The sequence below is a fragment of the Oryctolagus cuniculus genome, chromosome 7, assembly GCF_964237555.1.
Source record: "Oryctolagus cuniculus chromosome 7, mOryCun1.1, whole genome shotgun sequence".
Lineage (NCBI taxonomy): Eukaryota > Metazoa > Chordata > Mammalia > Lagomorpha > Leporidae > Oryctolagus > Oryctolagus cuniculus.
Genome location: NC_091438.1, coordinates 145,749,407 through 145,766,558, shown reverse-complemented (window position 1 = coordinate 145,766,558; position 17,152 = coordinate 145,749,407). Strand labels below are relative to the sequence as shown.

At 55.6% G+C, this 17,152-nt stretch overlaps 1 protein-coding gene across 1 annotated transcript in view; it reads left to right on the top strand.

The window, feature by feature from the left end:
* The first annotated feature begins 2,805 nt into the window (after positions 1-2,805).
* MAN1C1 (mannosidase alpha class 1C member 1) overlaps positions 2,806-17,152 on the top strand; it is a 139,273-nt gene continuing 124,926 nt past the window's right edge. Inside the window, exon 1 of the mRNA XM_008265652.4 lies at positions 2,806-3,459. Coding sequence (XP_008263874.4) covers positions 2,962-3,459 — 498 coding nt within the window. The 5' untranslated portion in view covers positions 2,806-2,961. The remainder of the gene's footprint in view (positions 3,460-17,152) is intronic.

The window sequence follows — 17,152 nt, the reverse complement described above, 5'->3', positions numbered from 1 at the left end:
ATGCCTCCAAGCAGTGCTGGGAATTCCTGGTTCTCCAAAGTCAAGACTGGCCTGCCCGAGGGGGGGTCCAGGGCAGAGAGGCCAGGCCAGGGCTCCGGGCTCCTGCACCCAAGTAACTCACATGCACTTTCTCCTCTTCTCCTTCCTCCTCTTCTATAAATTTGTGCTTTTCATCCACTAAAGCTGTTCCAATGAGGTGGTTTTTTTTTTTTTTTTTTTTTTTTTTTTTTAAAGATTGATTTGAAAGGCAGAGTTATGGGAGAGAGCAAGAGAGATCTTCCATCTGCTGGTTCACTCCCCATATGACTGCAATGGCCAGGGCTGGGCCAGGTTGATACTGGGAGCCTGGAGCACCACCCTGGTCTCCTATGCCGGTGCAGGGGCCAAGTATCTGGGGGCCATCTTCCTCTGCTTTCCCAGGCTCCTTAGCAGGGCGTTACATCGGAAGTGGAGCAGCTGAGCTCGGCGTCACAGGCAGAGGCCTGACCCACTGCGCCACACTGTCTGCCCTGGCTGGCTTGCTTCCTTCCGCTGCTCAGAGCTGGCTCCAGGGAACTGACTCCTGCCAACCAAACTCAGGAGAGACTGAAACACTGGAGCTAGAATCTTACAGTTAAGCTGGGTGAATCTGTGGGATTGGGAGGGATTCTTCTCCTCCAGTGAGTAAGTATTTGCACCTGTTCCCCCCACAGTGGTAACAGTGGGAAGAAATGTATATGCCAGGGATATTTAAATATCAGGGCTGGGTCTGCTGTCATTGGTCCAGCCTGAGGTAGGAGGGTGTGGGGGTCCCAGCGGCCCCTCAGCAGCAGGCACAAGATTTAGGAGGCCAGAGCCTGCTGGACAGCATCTTGTGATGGGGAAGGCCCCCCTGTAGATTCTCATCAACGCCGCGTTTCATTTTAAATTACAGCTGAAAACAGACACCTTCTCTCTCTCGCCATTCCACCTCTTAATTTGTCTCTCCCTCTGCTGTTATTTGTCTAAAATGTTTTGACGAAAGACCCCCCACCCGCCCCCGCAGCACAACGGTGCTTTGCCCTGGGGTAGGCTTAACAGAAGAGATCGGAGGAAAGTGTGAGGGACGGGGTCCCTGCCTAGTGGGGGTACCTACGCGCAGGTGTCTGGAGGTATCTGCTATCGGCCGCGGCTACATGGGGGCCGCGTCAAGGTTTGCAGGGAAATACTTCTAAGTCTATGAGGACTTTATGATCACATAATCACTTGGGCGTTCGCACCTGAGTTAGGTGTGCGAGTGGGCTGAGTGCGGGCTCTGCGTGTACATGCATTCACGCACAGAAGCGCACGTGTGCACGCATTTAGCTGCACGGATGTCACCTGCTGTGTGTGGGCTCCTGCGCACACACCAAGCTCGCTCTCTCTCTCTCTCCCTCTCCCCCTGCCCCACCAGGGATCCCGGCCCACACTGGAGTTGTGGGGTCTGTGGGAAGGCACGGGGACAGCGCCTTAGACAGACCCAACTGTGGCCCCAGCCACCAGTGACCCTCTTGCGGCAGAAGCTCCAAGACGCCCTGGGCAGCTCCGAGGAACGACAGGGGCCACCCCCGACGGACCGAGCCCTGCAGACTAGCCCGGTCTCCAGCCCCCTCCGGGGCTGCGCGGGCGGGGGCGGGGGTCTCGGTCGCTCGGGTCCAGCGGTAACCAATGGGCGGCTGTGCCCCTACGGGGATCCCTCCGAGGCAGCCAATGACCTCGCTCCGCTCTCCGCCCCCGCCCCCGCCAGCCCCGCGCAGCTGGACCATTGGTGCCGGTGGGACGGGGGAGTGTGCGCGGCGCGGGTCTTCGGGCAGGGGGCGTGGCCTGAGTCGCGTCTCCCTCCGCACCCCGGCTCAGCCCCTGCACCCCCAGATTCCCAGACGCGAGGCCATTGGCCGGGCGGCGGCGCCGCCGGTGCGGCGGTGGTGGCGGGGAGGGGGGAGTCCGGACCTCGGGGCGCGCGCAGGTGGGCGTGGCAGGAAGGCGGGGCCTGGCGGGGGCGGGGCCGCGGGCGCTGTCGCAGTGAAAGCCCGGGCGGCGGCGGCGGCGGCGGCAGCAGCAGCGGCGGAGGCGGGCGGCGGGTGTGCGCGCGTGCGGGACGCAGGCTCGGCAGCCGCGGCGGCTCAGCCTGCGGCGGCGGCAGCGGCAACCCGTCTGGAGCGGCCGCGGCGAGGACGCCAGCTGCAGCGGGGGAGGTGCAGCTAGGGCTGCGCGCTCCGAAGAGCCGGCGGGGGCCGGGAACAGGTGATCCCAGCGGGAGCCCCGAGCCCTGCAGAGTTGGCTGGGCGGGAACCCGCGCTCCCGGGTGCAGCTGCAGCTGCCCAGCCGGCGCTCGGCGCCCGGCTCCAGACCCGGGCTCGAGCATCCCCCGGCTCGCGGGGCCTCGGGGAGCACCCCCGCCCCTGCAGGCTAGGAAGTGCAGGCTCCGGCGGCCGGGCCCCTCTGCGCGCCCCGCGCCCGCTGCCCCGCGGAGCAAAGTTGTGGACGTGTCCCGAGAGCCGCGCCCGGGCGCTGTCGCGACTCTGCGGGCTGTGCCTCGAGCCGGCCCCCTCTGAAAACTGCCTCGGAGGCGGAAACTTTGGGCGCCGGCGAGCGCGGGAGCGAGGCCGGGGCCCGGGCCTGCGGACGGCCCTCGGCGCGGCGGACGGCATGTGACGGCCCCGGCGCGGCCGCAGCGCGGGAAGGCGCGGGCCCCGCGGGCGGCGGGAGGGGCTGCGGCGCGCGGTGACCGCTGCGGGCCCGGTCCCGAGCCGCGCGCCCCGCTCTCCTGGGCCCCCGGCGCGGGAGGCCTGGCTCCAAACTCGCTGAACTTCGGGGACGGTCTCCGAGGCGGCGGCCCTGCCCGGGGACCCCTACGGCGGGCGGCCTCTGCGGGCCCAGCGCCGCGCGGACACGTGCCTGGTTGCCCAGCGCCGCCGGAGTCCTGCACGGCGCCGACAGGCCCCAGCCCAGTGTCCAGCCACCATGCCCTGGAGGAAAGCGCCGGGCTTGGCGCCGGCCTCCCTGTGGGGGCTACGGCTGCCGCAGAAGTTCCTCTTCCTCCTCTTCCTCTCGGGCCTCGTCACCCTGTGCTTCGGGGCCCTCTTCCTGCTGCCCCACTCCTCTCGCCTCAAGCGCCTTTTCCTGCCTCCGCGGATCCAGCAGCCTGGCCTGGAGGTGGTGGCTGACATCGCCGGCCACCCCCTGGCTCGCGAGCAGGACCTGCTCCCCAACCCGGCGCCCGCGGCCCCTGCCCCGGGCCAGGATGGCCCCAGCAGCCAGTCCAGAGTCCGTCGCAAGAAAGGGTGGGCGCGGCGCGCGCGGCCCACGGGCGCGCGGAGGCTCCCGGACGATGGCACCCGGTTCAGCTTCGACTTCAACGCGTTCCGGAGCCGCCTCCGGCACCCAGTCCTGGGGAGCGGGGCTGAGCAGCAGGAGGAGTCCGGCAGTCCAGTGCGAGCCCAGCGCGAGAAAATCAAGGAGGTAAGGAACCCGCGGGGAAGCCAAGACCTCCTGGTGTCCCCGTGCGCTGTCCCTGGCCCGTGGCGCGCAGTGGGCCCTGGATGTAGCATTTCTACAACCTGCACACTTTTCCACCGTGAGCCTCCAAACCCTCCGACCGCCTGCCGCCCACCCCCAGGCTCTGGGCTTCCGGTCCAGTTCTCAGCCCTGGTGGCCTCCACTCCTCCCCTTGGAGTTGCTGGTGAGAGTGGAGTTAGGGTCATTAGTTGGCACCCTCAGCTTGCCACCTGCCGTGGTCGTTCTCTTGACGGGCCCTGACTTCTCCAAAACCCCTGTGGGGACCGGCTACCTGGAAACCCAGGACTGCGGCCGGGTGTGGTGCCCTGTAATGAATTTGTGAGCAGAGACGCTGTGCATTCTTGCTGGCCGATTCCGTGGAGCGTGGGAACTGTAGTACATCCTTGTCTGGGATGTGGGAATGACGGAGCAGTGCGGAGAGAGGGGTGATGTTCCAGGAGCCCTCAGATTATTGGTTCTTGGGCCACTTTTCTGTAGGGCTGGGACCAGGGAGGGATTTAGAAGGAGCTGTCTTTAGAAGGAGTCTTAGTTTAAGAAGTCAAAAGCAAACATGGTCTTGCCACCTGGTGAAGATGGTTGCCGCGTGGCCACGGGTGCCTGATATCCTGCTGGACCCCTGTTGGAGCTGCTTGCAAGGGGTTTGTGCTCAGCAGTGCAGCGGGGGCTGCAGTGACACCCCCAGGCCACGAGGGGGCTGTGGGCCCGGCCACCGGGCCAGGGTCTCCTCCCTAGGAAGGAGGATGCTGTGCCCGCCCTGGGGACCCAGAAGGAGAGAGCTGCTCGGTCGGTCTGGACGTCTCGGCTTGCTGCAGAGGCGGCGGCAGGGCTGTCCTGATTTCGAGGGCGCTCAGGCAGCCAGGGTCAGGACGCGGGTGGCTAAGACCACTTAGCAGGGATGGTGGCGAGCTGCACTGTCCCTTCTTATGTGAAGTCGCCTCTCTGCCTGCGGGCCTCGCATTTGCACTTATCTCTGCTGCTGTTCTGTGCTAAGCCCTGTGTGGAGACTCTGTCTTAACTGGCAGTCACAGGGGATTTCGTGAGATCGAGATCAGAAGCCACCAGAAAGCCAGAGTACTTGGTGTGTGTGTGTGTGTGGGTGTGTGTGTGTGTGTGTGCGCGCACAAGAGCCTGTGTGCACGCTTGTGCTCTCAGTGGCTTCCAAATTCTTGTTGCAGTTGCAAAGGCAGGTTGAAGGCCGGACTTGGCAGGGGCTCCGCAGGGGGCTTCCTGTCTCCCTTTTCCGTTTAGCAGGTATCCTGTGGTGTCTGACCTGGCCCACCAGAAGCTCCCTTCTCCAAGCTGCCTGTGCCCTGCCAGACCTCCTGGGAGGGCAGGAATCCCCCGGAAATGACATATAAATTGCATGCATGCAGTTTTTCATGGGGTGTACAGAGCTGCCATCAGATTTTGCTAAGGATCCCCAAAAGGATTAAGAATGAACTGCTCTCCCCCTCGAAAGACAAACCGTCCACCCTCGCATCCAGACGTGTGACCGGTTCCTCAAAGCCTGGGCTTGGGAGCCAAGGCAGGAGAGGTGGGCCAGCTAGCAGGGGCTTGGCTCTTGCCTTCTGTGTGAAGACAGCCTCCTTTGCCAGCACAGGCTTGCGGCGGTGACTTGCCGCTGCCGTGGGGGCAGGGGAGGAGGTGCGAGGACTACGCTGTGCAGGTGGGCGTAAGCTAACAGGATGGGAGGAGGGCTCTCCCCATCTCCTTGCACCCCTGGTAGTAGCTGGAGGCCTGCTCGCTGCCTGCCACGTGCAGCTGCCGTTGCCCCAGCGGAGGGGCTGCTTTCTCTACACTGTGCCTTGAAGCGTGGTGTGTCTACAGGCTTCTCGGATTTGACCTCCCCCTGCACCGTCCAGGAAAGTGGGGCAGAGTATGTGGCTTGGCTGTGAACACAGACTTTGTGCCCTGCTGTCCTACCTGAGCGCCTGGGGCCGCTGCCGGAGGGCCCCCGAGTCCCTCTGGTTTACATGTCTGTGTTGTGCCTGCGGGGAGACTGCTGGTGAGCGGTGCCTTCACGGAAGCGGCTGTCGCTGTCCTCTCGCGTTTCTTGGCAGACATGGAGGGAGTAGATCTCAGGAGCACAGGGGAGCTGGCATCGGATGGAAAGGGTCCTGTTCTTGCAAGATGGGTTGTTGTTGTTTTGAGTCAGAGTCACACACGGAGAGAACAAGAGGCAGAGAGAGAGAGGTCTTCCATCCACTGGTTCACTCCCTAATTGGCTGCAAGGGCTGGAGCTGCGCTGATCCGAAGCCAGGAGCCAGGAGCTTCTTCCGGGTCTCCCATGCGGGTGCAGGGGCCCAAGGACCTGGGCCATCCTCCACTGCTTTCCCAGGCCATAGCAGAGAGCTGGATTGGAAGTGGAGCAGCTGGGACTCAAACCGGTGTCCATATGGGATGCTTGCACTGGAGGCGGTGGCTTTACCCACTATGCCATAGCACCGGCCCCACAAAATGAGGTTTTATAAAAGTGAAACAAACACACCCAGGTTGTAGCTCCCCAAAGTGTATTTGTGAACATTCTGGTTGGAGAGATGGATGCGGGCACGGGGTCTATGCTGAGAAGGGGGCTCTGAAGCTGTACCCCCCAGGCATCCGGGCATGGGCAGACACTCACTAGAGCCCACTGGGTTTTCTTCACTAAAACCTTGGAGAAAGCAAGGTGCGGAGAGGGGCAGCCCAGAGGACGCGGTGGAGTTGCAGTTCGGCTGTGGTGGTCTGGCTCGAGGCCGGCCGCCTCTTCTCCTCCCCGGGCCTTCCTGTAGAACAGGCCGGGAAGACGTTTGTGCCTGCAGCCCTGTTCCTTCAATGGACAGGGTCTCGTGTACAGTCGTGTCCTCAGCTGTTTCAACCCATCTCAGTCCCATGCAGTCTGGGACGATCGTGTGGTGGTGGTGATGGTGAGGAGGTGGGGGTGGAGGAGGTGGTGGAGTGGTGGTGATGGTGGAGGGGTTTGGGGTGGAAGAGGTGGTAGCGGTGGGGTGTGGTAGAGGTGATGGAGGAGGGGGTGGTGGATGTGATGGTGGCGGAGGTGATGGTAGAGGTGGTGGTGGTGATGATGGTGGAGGTGGTAGAGGTACTACAGGAGGAGGTGGAAGTGGTGGTTGTGGGTGAAAGTGGTGGTGGTAGTGGAGGTGATGGAGGAGGTGGTGATGACGGTAGAGGTAGTGGAGAGGATCGAGCTGGTGATGGTGACAGGGGTGATATTCACAGTTGTATCCCTGGCACATACCCAGGAGTAGGGTATCCGAGAGCTGATGAAGTTCTTTGCTCATATCGCCCAGTGAACCTGGGAGATGGGAAGAATGGAGTTCTCAGCCAGTATGTGGAGGCAGTGTGGCCTTGTGCTCAGTCTGCCTTTTCAGATCCAGGGATGGAGTCAAGTTCAGAAAGTGACTCTTCTCACCTGTGACAAGACTTGGTGCTGCACGAGTATGGCTCCTCCGTGGTACATCCCGGTGGAGGAACCCAGCCTGTCTGCACCTGCTGTTGAAGGTTGGCTGCTCCTCTGGGCAGCCCTTCCAGGAAAGGGGGCTTTTTGTTCAAAGGAACGTGATGCTGAGCCCCCAGGGTCCCATTGGCTGGACAGATGCAGCCCTACTCTGAGTGCAGGGCTGACTGAGAAGAAAGGGGGCTGACTTGACCCATCTGCTGGCCCCTCTGCCCAGAGCCTTTATGCATCACTGTGTGTGTGCAGTCCTACTGAGAATGCAACCTGGGTTCAAGTCCTACCACTCCATCGACTCTGACCTTGGGGGAAATCCCTGTTTGTCACGGGCCTCACCTTCGTGGCGAGCCCGAGAGGCTGCTGCGACTCTCTGTCCCCCTGGTCTCACTTGGGTACCATTTGTTTATGAACTTGCTTAAGTGCCTGGCGTGGCTTAGATCCTTGACTGAGTGGCTCCGCTAAAGACCTGCAAGTTCCCGTTTCGGTTGTTGGTGACAGAGGCTGGGTCTTCTCCCTGATGGAATTCCAGGGAGGTTCAGAGTGGGAGCTACAGCCAGGTGTAGGGGCCCAGCAGCTAAGCAACTCAGAGAGACTTTTGGAAGTTGCGGTGGATTTCCCAGTGCAGGTCTGACTCGAAAGGAGTAGGGAGTGATTTTTTTTTTTCAAATGTTGATTTATTTATTTGAAAGTCAGAGTTACAGAGAGAGAAGAGGCAGAGAGAGAGAGAGAGGTCTTCCGTCTGTTGGTTCATTCTCCAATTGGCTGCAACGGCCAGAGCTGTGCCAATCTGAAGCCAGGAGCTTCTTCCGGGTCTCCCACATGGGTGCAGGGGCCCAAGGACTTGGGCCATCTTCCACTGCTTTCCCAGGCCACAGCAGAGAGCTGGGTGGGAAGTGGAGCAGCCAGGACTTGAACCGGTGCCCATATGGGATGTCGGCACCACAGGCGGCAGCCTTACCCACTACGCCATGGTGCCCTGGGAGGTGATGCTCTTAAGAGAAAGCTTTGACGCCTGGCTAGCAGACACCCTCTGGGCTGCCTTGAGTTGTCCCCGAGTGCCCGCGAACACCCCACTCTTGCGGTCCGTGTCTGCTGCGCTGTCTCCAGGACACTGCTGGTTATGACAGGTGAAGGTGTCTGAATAAGTCATCTTGGCAAATGATCTTTGGCTCCCCATTAAAGGGCTGGTTCATTAGTCGTGTGTGGTTTCTCTGTGCGTCTGATTCATCGTTGCTGGTGCCAGGGACAGGTGGGAAAATGAAAAGGCCTTGTGCTCTTTGTAGCGTGTGAATCTGAGCCTGGGAGATGTTCAGGATAACTGATAGCAGACACAGCTCAGATTTAACTGCCTTCCTAGGAAGAGCTCTGAGCTGCAGATCCACCGACGACCCTTGCGTTCCCTCCCATCTTTCCATGTCTTCAGTTTCCCTCTTGTCCTGCTCTAAGCTGCCTTTCACAGAGCAGGAGCCTGGCCTGCGAGCCCTGGGGGGGTCCCCAGGGAGACCTTCCATCCTAAGCCCCGCCCGGCACCTCCGCCTTCTTCCCTAGAACTCAGTGCACGGTTGGAGTGAAGCTTAGAGCTTGCTCCTGCCGGGTCAGGCAGCTTAACGCCTGCAGGGTGCCGCTCCCTGCTCTGGATGGATCTGCACTGTCCCTTTGGGGGATTAGGCATTCCAGTGGCAGTCGCTTCTTGGGCCTCACATCCTTAACTCCGTCTTCAGTGTTGAGGCTAGAAACAAATAGAACGATAACTTTTACAAGTCAGCTGCTTATTTCACAGTACAGTTAAGGGGGTAAGAATATAGATTCCCCTGTGGTTTTCATAGTGACTGATTTACATCCAAGTTCAAGAAATGCTTTTTCTCTAGCTTTCCCGGAAGACTGATCCATTACTCCACCAAAAATAAATATTGTGATGTATATCAGGCATACTTTGCTCAAAGGGACTTACATCTTTTCTCTTATTGCAAAAAATAAATCAGGCTCGCCGATTGTAAAGCCCCGTGGAAGGAGGCTGCTCGCCAAGCCAGGTGGGTGCCCAGCCTTGGCAGGTGCTGGCTATGCCCTGGGAAGGCACCTCTCTGTGCACCCTGAGTGAGTGTGTGCTCTGGGAAGCGCTGGGAGCCGTGGGAAAGCCCCTCATGCTGCCTTGCTCTCATCGGCCACACCTGAAAGGCTCAGCGAGGATGGAATGAAAGCACAGTTGCCCTGGTGGATTCTGGGTATTTAGCACACTACTTGAAGAAAGGGGCCACGTGTGGAGCAGAGGTCAGTGTCATGAACCAAAGATGACGATGATTCCAGGTCTGTGCACCTGCAGCCCCAAGAGACCTGGCCTACTGAGACCAGAAGCCGTGATTCTGGTTCCCCACTGCCCCTGGGCCAGGAGCTCTGTACATGGGAGTTCGCATCCTTTGGGGGAAAGAAAGGACAGGATTTTGCTGGCCCTGTGTTGCCGTGGCAGGTGATGGCAGGTGACACCAAACTGAAGGCTCCTCAGGGAGTCCTGAGGCCTGCAGAACCTTAGCTTCCCCCCTCTCCCTCTGGGGCGCCGGCCAGCAGCTCAGACGGTGTGGTTTCGGTGTTCTTAAATTCTGAGTCGTTTCAGCCGAGATTGCTGTAAGTCCGCCCTGTTTTGGTAGCTCCGCCTGCCAAGAGAGCTCTGAGAAGCCACAGAAAGCACCGCGATGGCGGCTCCGGTGCAGGTGTTTGCTGGTTTCTAAGATCTGGGCGGAGAGCGCCCCACACCCGGCACCCAGGCAGGCACGTGGGCGGAACAGCTCTTCCTCACGAGGATGTCTCCCACCTCTGCAGCTTCCGTAGTTGAAGGTGGAGCAGGGCCCGACAGCAAGTGTAACCCCGGCCCGAGAAACTTGGGCATATTGACTTGTACGCTCTGGGAGTCAGTCACTTCACCGGTGAGCTTTGCAGGCACGGTTTTCACTCAGTAGATCGATTTTCAGTGGCCAAATGGTAGTGCGGTGGGCTGCAGGGGTCCAGGTTCTTGCCTTCAACACAAAGAATTTGAGGACAAGGTGTAGGTAAAAGTCAGTAGAGACGCAGGATTTACTTAGCATGCAAAGCAAAAACACACACTCAAGAAGGCGTGTGGGTCTGCCGGAGAGACGGCTGCACTCAGCGGGGTTCAGGTCCCGCCTCTGTGGGATTTGGACTCTGGGTAGAGTTTAGTCGAGGATTCATAAGGGGTAGAGTCTGGGGCAGGACTTGCTCTTTTCTGGAGATCTGAGAAGTGTCGTGGTGTCAGGTGCATGATGGGAGTAAGGGAGTAGGACTGTCAGCCGTGGTGTTGGACATTAGGACGAGCTCAGAGATCCTTGCAGGGATACGGCTGGCCAAGCGCTGGTTTTATGGAAGCTGTGGCTTTCCACTGCGTGGGGTGGGGAGGGTTTGGGCCGGGGACCCCTGCTGCTTCCTGCCAGCTACTTCCTTTCCCCCTCTCAGAGGTCTTCGTCCCTTCGTCCTTACAGGAGGTCGTGGGGGGAGGGTCCGTCTCTGTAACTTCATGCTGTCGGGGTGTCCGTGGTCCCTGCCTACCCAGGGAGTGACAGCCCCTGGCCCACTGCTCTGGAACTCGGTGGAGGAGCTGCAGGTTCACCACCAGGCGTCGGCAGTGGCTGTGGGCCCTTACGGCACCGGCTTTACCCGGAACTGTGGCATTCTGCAAGAGATGCGTTTGGCCGTCAGGAGGAGCCTCGTGGGCCGGAAAGGAGCAAGATGAGAGCTGTGGGGGAGAGGAGCAAGCACTTTGGGCTGCTTCCCAGGGGGTGGGAGCCGAGAGAGCTCCCTTTACCGAAGTCGTGTCGGTATCAGTGTGTTCACTCAAGAAAAGGCCTTTTATGTACATCCGAGTTTAGCTAAGAAAATTTAAAGATTAATCAGTATGTATTGAAGAGACTGAAAATCAGCGTTAGCCTGGCACAGATGGCTTTAAATATTTTCATCCATGTGATTACTAAGAAAAGAGTCAGCTGGACCTGTTTAATTTGGGTCATGAAGAGATGCAGAAAAAGATCATTCGCTGCTTCTGCCAGCCGTCAGCGCTGGCCCAGAGGCGGCCTCGGGAGCCTTGCAGGCGCTGCCCTCCCCAGGCTGTGCTGAATCTAGTCATCAGCAGTGGGGCCCAAGAGTTATTTTATTAGCGCAAAACTTAGTCGGAACTCAACAGTTTCTAAATAAAAACGTCAATAACAGCGGAGCTCCAAAATTTGCTGAATTAAATAATCCCCAACTGCCTTTAAACTGCTTTATTTTTAGCAGCATTGCTAAGAGGCTGTGCTGTGTTTCCGGCTCCGACTATAGGTTATGCGCTTGGTGGAAATCGTGACTCAAAGGCAAGGCCGTTCCTCTTCCCCAGGGACAGAACTGTCCATCCTGTGGCCTTCTCTTCTCTGGTAGCTATTTCCATGACAAGTGCTTGATGACCACCTGGCAGAACGCAAGCCGTAAGGGCTGTGTTGTGGCACAGTTGGCTAAGCCACTGCCTACCATGCTGCCATCTTGTATAAGCTCTGGTTGGAGTCCCAGCTGCTCTGCTTCTGATCTGGCTCCCTGCTAATGCACCTAGGAAAGCAGCGGAAGACTCGGGAGACCTGGTTGGGGCTCTGAGCTCCTGGCTTTGGCTTGGACCAGCCCCAGCTCTTGTGGCCATTGGGGGAGCAAGCCAGTGGATGGAAGATCTCCCTAACTCTGCCTTTCAAATAAATTGTTTTAAAAATGCAAGTGTAGGGCCGGCGCCGTGGCTCAGTTGGCTAATCCTCCACCTGCGGCGCTGGCACCCCAGGTTCTAGTCCCGGTTGGGGTGCTGGGTACTAGTCCCGGTTGCTCCTCTTCCAGTCCAGCTCTCTGCTGTGGCCCAGGAATACAGTGGAGGATGACCCAAGAGCTTGGGTCCCTGCACCCACGTGGAGACCGGGAGGAAGCACCTGGCTCCGGGCTTCAGATTGGTGCGGCGCCGGCTGTAGCAGCCATTAGGGGAGTGAACCAACGGAAGGAAGACCTTTCTTTCTGTCTCCCTTTCACTATAACTCTCTCTCTGTCTCTCTCTCTCACAGTCTAACTCTGACTGGCAAAAAATAAAAAAAAATGCAAGTGTGTTATATGTATGTATATATGTACATATCTATGTTAGTGTGTATATATACAATGTGTATATATAATGTACATATATATACACACATACATATGTAATGGCTAAAGCTCCAACATAGTACTATTTAGAAAATATTTCATTAGAATATTTTTGTAGTCCTTACAATGAGACATTTTGTTGGCATAAATAAGACTTTAGAACTTGGTGATAACTATACTCACATGAAAATATTTTTAGTGAGAATTAGTGTGCATAGTTTGCTGCCTTAAAAAGCGAATGCATTATTCACAAATGAGGAATCTAAGTTTGTTACAGTTGATGCATGAGCAGTATTGGCTACACAAGGAGACTGTAGCTCATAGAAACAGAATTTTTTTAAAAATTTGTTTTATTTGAAAGGCAGGTGGGGGTGGAGGGGGGGAGAGAGAGATCTGACTGCTGGTTTACTGCCTAAATGCTCGTAACAGCCAGGGCTAAATCAGGCTGAAACCAGGAGCTAGGAGCTCCATCCATGAGGGGCCCAGACACGTGAGCCGTCATGTGCTGCCTCCCGGTGTGTTAGGGGGAAGCCGGACCACAGGCAGAGCAGCGGGGCGCGCACTAGCGCTCTGAGAAGGAACGGCCATCGCAAGCAGCAACTTAACCCGCTGTGCTAAGGCGCCCACCCCAAACACGATGGTGGCTGTCACTAGATCTAAATCAATGCATTTTTCGGAAGTTCTTTCTATACGTGGGCATAGGTTCAAGTTCAGAAACACCTGACACGTTTCACCTGCAACTTGAGACAGAACGATTCTGTCGGTGGTAGGATCGAGGGTCCTGCACGTGTGGCGGGATTTGTAAGGACACGTGTGGCGAATGTCGGCAGAGGTGTTCCTGCTTAGATGGAGGTGGCGTACGTGAGACGTGAGGGCCTTGCAGTCCCACAAGTTCAGCCGCCTTTACGTTTAGCGCTCACACAGCTCAACGTTAATTTTGTTCATGGCCTGAGACAGAGGCTGCGGGTGGTTCTCTCAGTGTGGCATCCGGTGGTTTTGCACTGTTTGTTGAGAAACTTTTCCTTTCCCCGTTGCACTGCTTTGATGCCTTTGTCAAGTTAATTGACGTCTCTGCTCCTGAGCGGTTCTGTTTCCGACTCTCCTTTCTGCTGGTTTGTCTTTATGCTGCCTCGTGCTATCCTGATGCTGTGACGTGATAGTAAGTCTTGAAAACAGGGAATGCATTCCTCCATCTTTGAAATTGCTTTTCAGGTTGCCTTGGCTATTATGGTTGTTTGCATTTCTGTCCACATTTCAGATCATGCTTGTCAATGTCTATGAAAAATCCGGTTGGGCTTTTGATTTAATTTGCCTTGAATCTATAGAGTAGATTGGAGAGAGTCGTTATCTTAATACTGTTGGGTCTTTCAGTCTCTGAATGTGTTCTTTCTCTCCATTTATTTAGATTTTCTTTAACTTCTCTCAGTTGTGTTTTATAGTTTTCAATTGAGACAATTTGAACATCTGTTATTAACTATATTTCTTTCTAAAAACTATTTTCATTTTTTTTATTAGAAACAATGCTGTGTTTTACATTTTGTGCTGTTAATGGTATTTTTATAAGATTTATTTACTTACTGATTTGAAAGGCAGAGTGATGGAGAGAAAGTGAGAGAGAAATTTTCTATCTGCTGGTTCTCTCCCCCCGTGGCCACAGCAGCCGGATCTGGGCCAGGCCAAGGCCAGGAGCCAGCAACTCCATCTTAGACGCCCACATGGGTGGCAGAGGCCTGGGTACTCGGGCCGTCGCCCGCGGCCTTTCCCGGGGTGTGAGCAGAAGTGGGACAGCCGGCGCTCCTGGGATACTGGAGCAGCCCAGCCTGCCGTACCACTTCCTGGTCCTTGCGGAAACGCCCCTCTCTTCCTGGCTTGCCGAGCGTTTGTTTTGCTCTTTAATCAAGGGTGGAATTGAATGTTGTCAAATTCTTTTTCTGCATCTGGGGAGATAGGGATATGGTTTGCCTCTTAATTCTGTTGATGTGATGAATCATATTGATTTAAAAAGAATGCTAAGCTAAACTTGCGTTTTATTTTCTGATATTTTGTGGAGGAGTTTGGCATCTGTGGTTATGAGAGATAGTGGTCTATAGTTTTTTTCTTGGTAAGCCTTTGTCAGCATTATGTTGGGCCCATAAAGTGAACTGAAAAGTGATCTTTTATTCCATTTCCTGAAGGAGTTTGTGGAACACTAGTTCATCTTTCCTAAGTGTTTGATAGAATTTACTGGGAAGCCTGATAAGGGCCTGCGAGATCTTCTCTTGGGAGGTAGGATGTTTTAAAGTATTAATTGAAGTAAGATACAAGAGTACTTTTAACTCCATTTTCTATGATTTTTAAAGCTAAGTTTATTTCTTATCTCTTTTGGATTAAAAACCATTATTTCTTATTCGTGTGTTGATGGGGCTAAGTTAGGCAGGTCTGAGGTCATGTGTGTGAGGTCACACACTTGTGTGTCTGAGATCACATGTTCTATGTGTCTGAGGTTCCCTGTGTGTGGTCACTTGTATGTATCTGAGGTCACATGTGTGAGGTTCTGTGTGTGTCTGAGGTCCTGTGTGAGGTTGCATGTGTGAGGTCACATGTGCCTGGGGTTACATGTGAGGTCATCTGTGTATGAGGTCACATGTGTCTGAGGATAGATGTGTGTGTCTGAGGTCACATGTGTGAAGTTCCGTGAGTGTCTGAGGTTACATGTGTGAGGTCACGTGTGTGTGTCTTCATTCATCTGATAATTGCCTGGGACTGAAATGTCCAAGATGGAAGATAAGATTTATTTATTTATTTGAAAGAGTTACACAGAGAAAGCGAAGCAGAGAGAGAGAGAGAGAGAGAGAGAGGTCTTCCATCCGCTGGTTCACTCCCCAGATGGCTGCAATGGCCAGAGCTGCGCCAGTCTGAAGCCAGGAGCTTCTTCTGGTCTCCCACACAGGTGCAGGGGCCCAAGGACTTGGGCCATCTTCCACTGCTTTCCCAGGCCATAGCAGAGCTGGATTGGAAGTTGAGCAGCCAAGACTCGAACCGGCACCCATATGGGATGCCAGCACTGCAGGCGGTGGTGGCTCTATTTGCTACACCACAGTGCCGGCCTGGATAAGTTTATTTTGATGCAAAAAAAAAATTGAAATCCATGTGTATGAGGGGTGTTCAAAAAGTTCATGAAAATTGCATACTATGAAAAAACGATTCATGGATTTCAAAGGTTTTTGTATCCAAATGAACTTAGCCTTTTCAAAGATTATTTATTTTAGAAACAGGGAGACACATGTCTAGACAGAGAGCAAGCGAGCCTCTACCCACTGACTGGTTCACTCCATCCGCTGCTTACTTCCCAAATGCTGTGAAGGCTGGGGTGGGCCACGGCTACAACCAGGAGCCCAGAGCTCAATCCCAGTCTCCTCCGTGAGTGGTGGGAGCCCGATTACTTGGGCCGTTAATTCTGTCTCCAGGGTTCACACTAGCAGAATCCTGCAGTCGTGATCCAAGGCGGGTGTTGAGCCCAGGTGCTCTGGCACGGCACAGGACACCCTGACCACTAGGCCGAGCTGCTCTTCCTCCCCTCCCACCCCTACGCTGCCAAATTTAGTTTTTTTCACAGACTTTTTCAGAATCTCTTTTCCTGTATTGATGTTGTCAATTTGACTTTCAAGGAATTTGTCTGTTTTACCCAAGTTGCAGACTTTATCACAGCGAAATAGTTCTGAGGTTTTTGTTTTCCTTTTAATGTGCGCGCTTGTCCCCAGTGGCGTCCTAGTCTCCGTGCCAGACGCTTGCCCCTGTGTCTTTGTATTTACCGGGTACCCTGTCACCAGGGGCCGGCACTGTGGCGCGGCAGGTTAAGCTGCCTCTTGGATGCTGGCATCCTGTATGAGTGCTGGCTCAAGTGATTGTTTTAATAATTAGAATTTCATCCTGTCCCATCGACCTTGAAGTAGTCTATGGTTTCACCGCTAACTGTAAGCTCTCACAGCTGTGTGTTTCCACCTGCCCTCTCCAGCATGTTCTGTGGCTGTCATCTATTCAACACGTTATAAATATTGTAACACAGTGGTATCATTTTTGCTTTAAACAATCAGTTGTCTTTTTTGAAAAAAGATTTATTTATTTGAAAGTCAGAGTTATGGAGAGAGAGGGAGAGACGAGAGAGTTTGTCCATCTGCTGGTGCACTCCCCAGATGGCCACAGTGGCCAGGGCTGGGCCAGACTGAAGCCAGGAGCTTCTTCCAGGTCTCCCACACGGGTGCAGGGGCCCAAGGACTTGGGCCATCTTCTGCTGCTTTCCGCCATAGCAGAGAGCTGGATCGGAGGTGGAGCAGCTGGGACCCGAATCAGTGCCCATATGGGATGCCGGCACTGCAGGCGGTGGCTTTACCCACTACGCCACAGCGCCAGCCCCTATTTTGCCTTTTTTTTTTTTTTTTTTTTGACAGGCAGAGTGGACAGTGAGAGAGAGAGACAGAGAGAGAAAGGTCTTCCTTTGCCGTTGGTTCACCCTCCAATGGCCGCCGCGGCCAGCACACCGCGCTGATCCAAAGGCAGGAGCCAGGTGCTTATCCTGGTCTCCCATGGGGTGCAGGGCCCAAGCACTTGGGCCATCCTCCACTGCACTCCCTGGCCACAGCAGAGAGCTGGCCTGGAAGAGGGGCAACCGGGACAGAATCCGGCGCCCCAACCGGGACTAGAACCCGGTGTGCCGGCGCCGCAAGGCGGAGGATTAGCCTATTGAGCCACGGCGCCGGCCCTTTTTTTTTTTTTTTAAAGAGTATTTTTGCTGGATATGGAGTTTGAGGTTGACTTGTTCTTGATGCAGAAGATCGGAGCCTTTGGTTGTTTCTGGTGAGACGCCACGGGCATTCATTCTCCCTGGCCATGGGTCTTCGCCCTGGGGTGGCGCTAGGGCTCTCCGCTTGTCTTCGGTTTTTGGCAGTTTAGCCGTGCTGTGCTTTAGGTGTGGTTGTCTGTCTGTATCCTTCTTGGGGTTTATTGAGCTGTCTTGTCCGTGGGTCATTTTTCATTAGTTTGGAAGAAGTTTGACCTGTG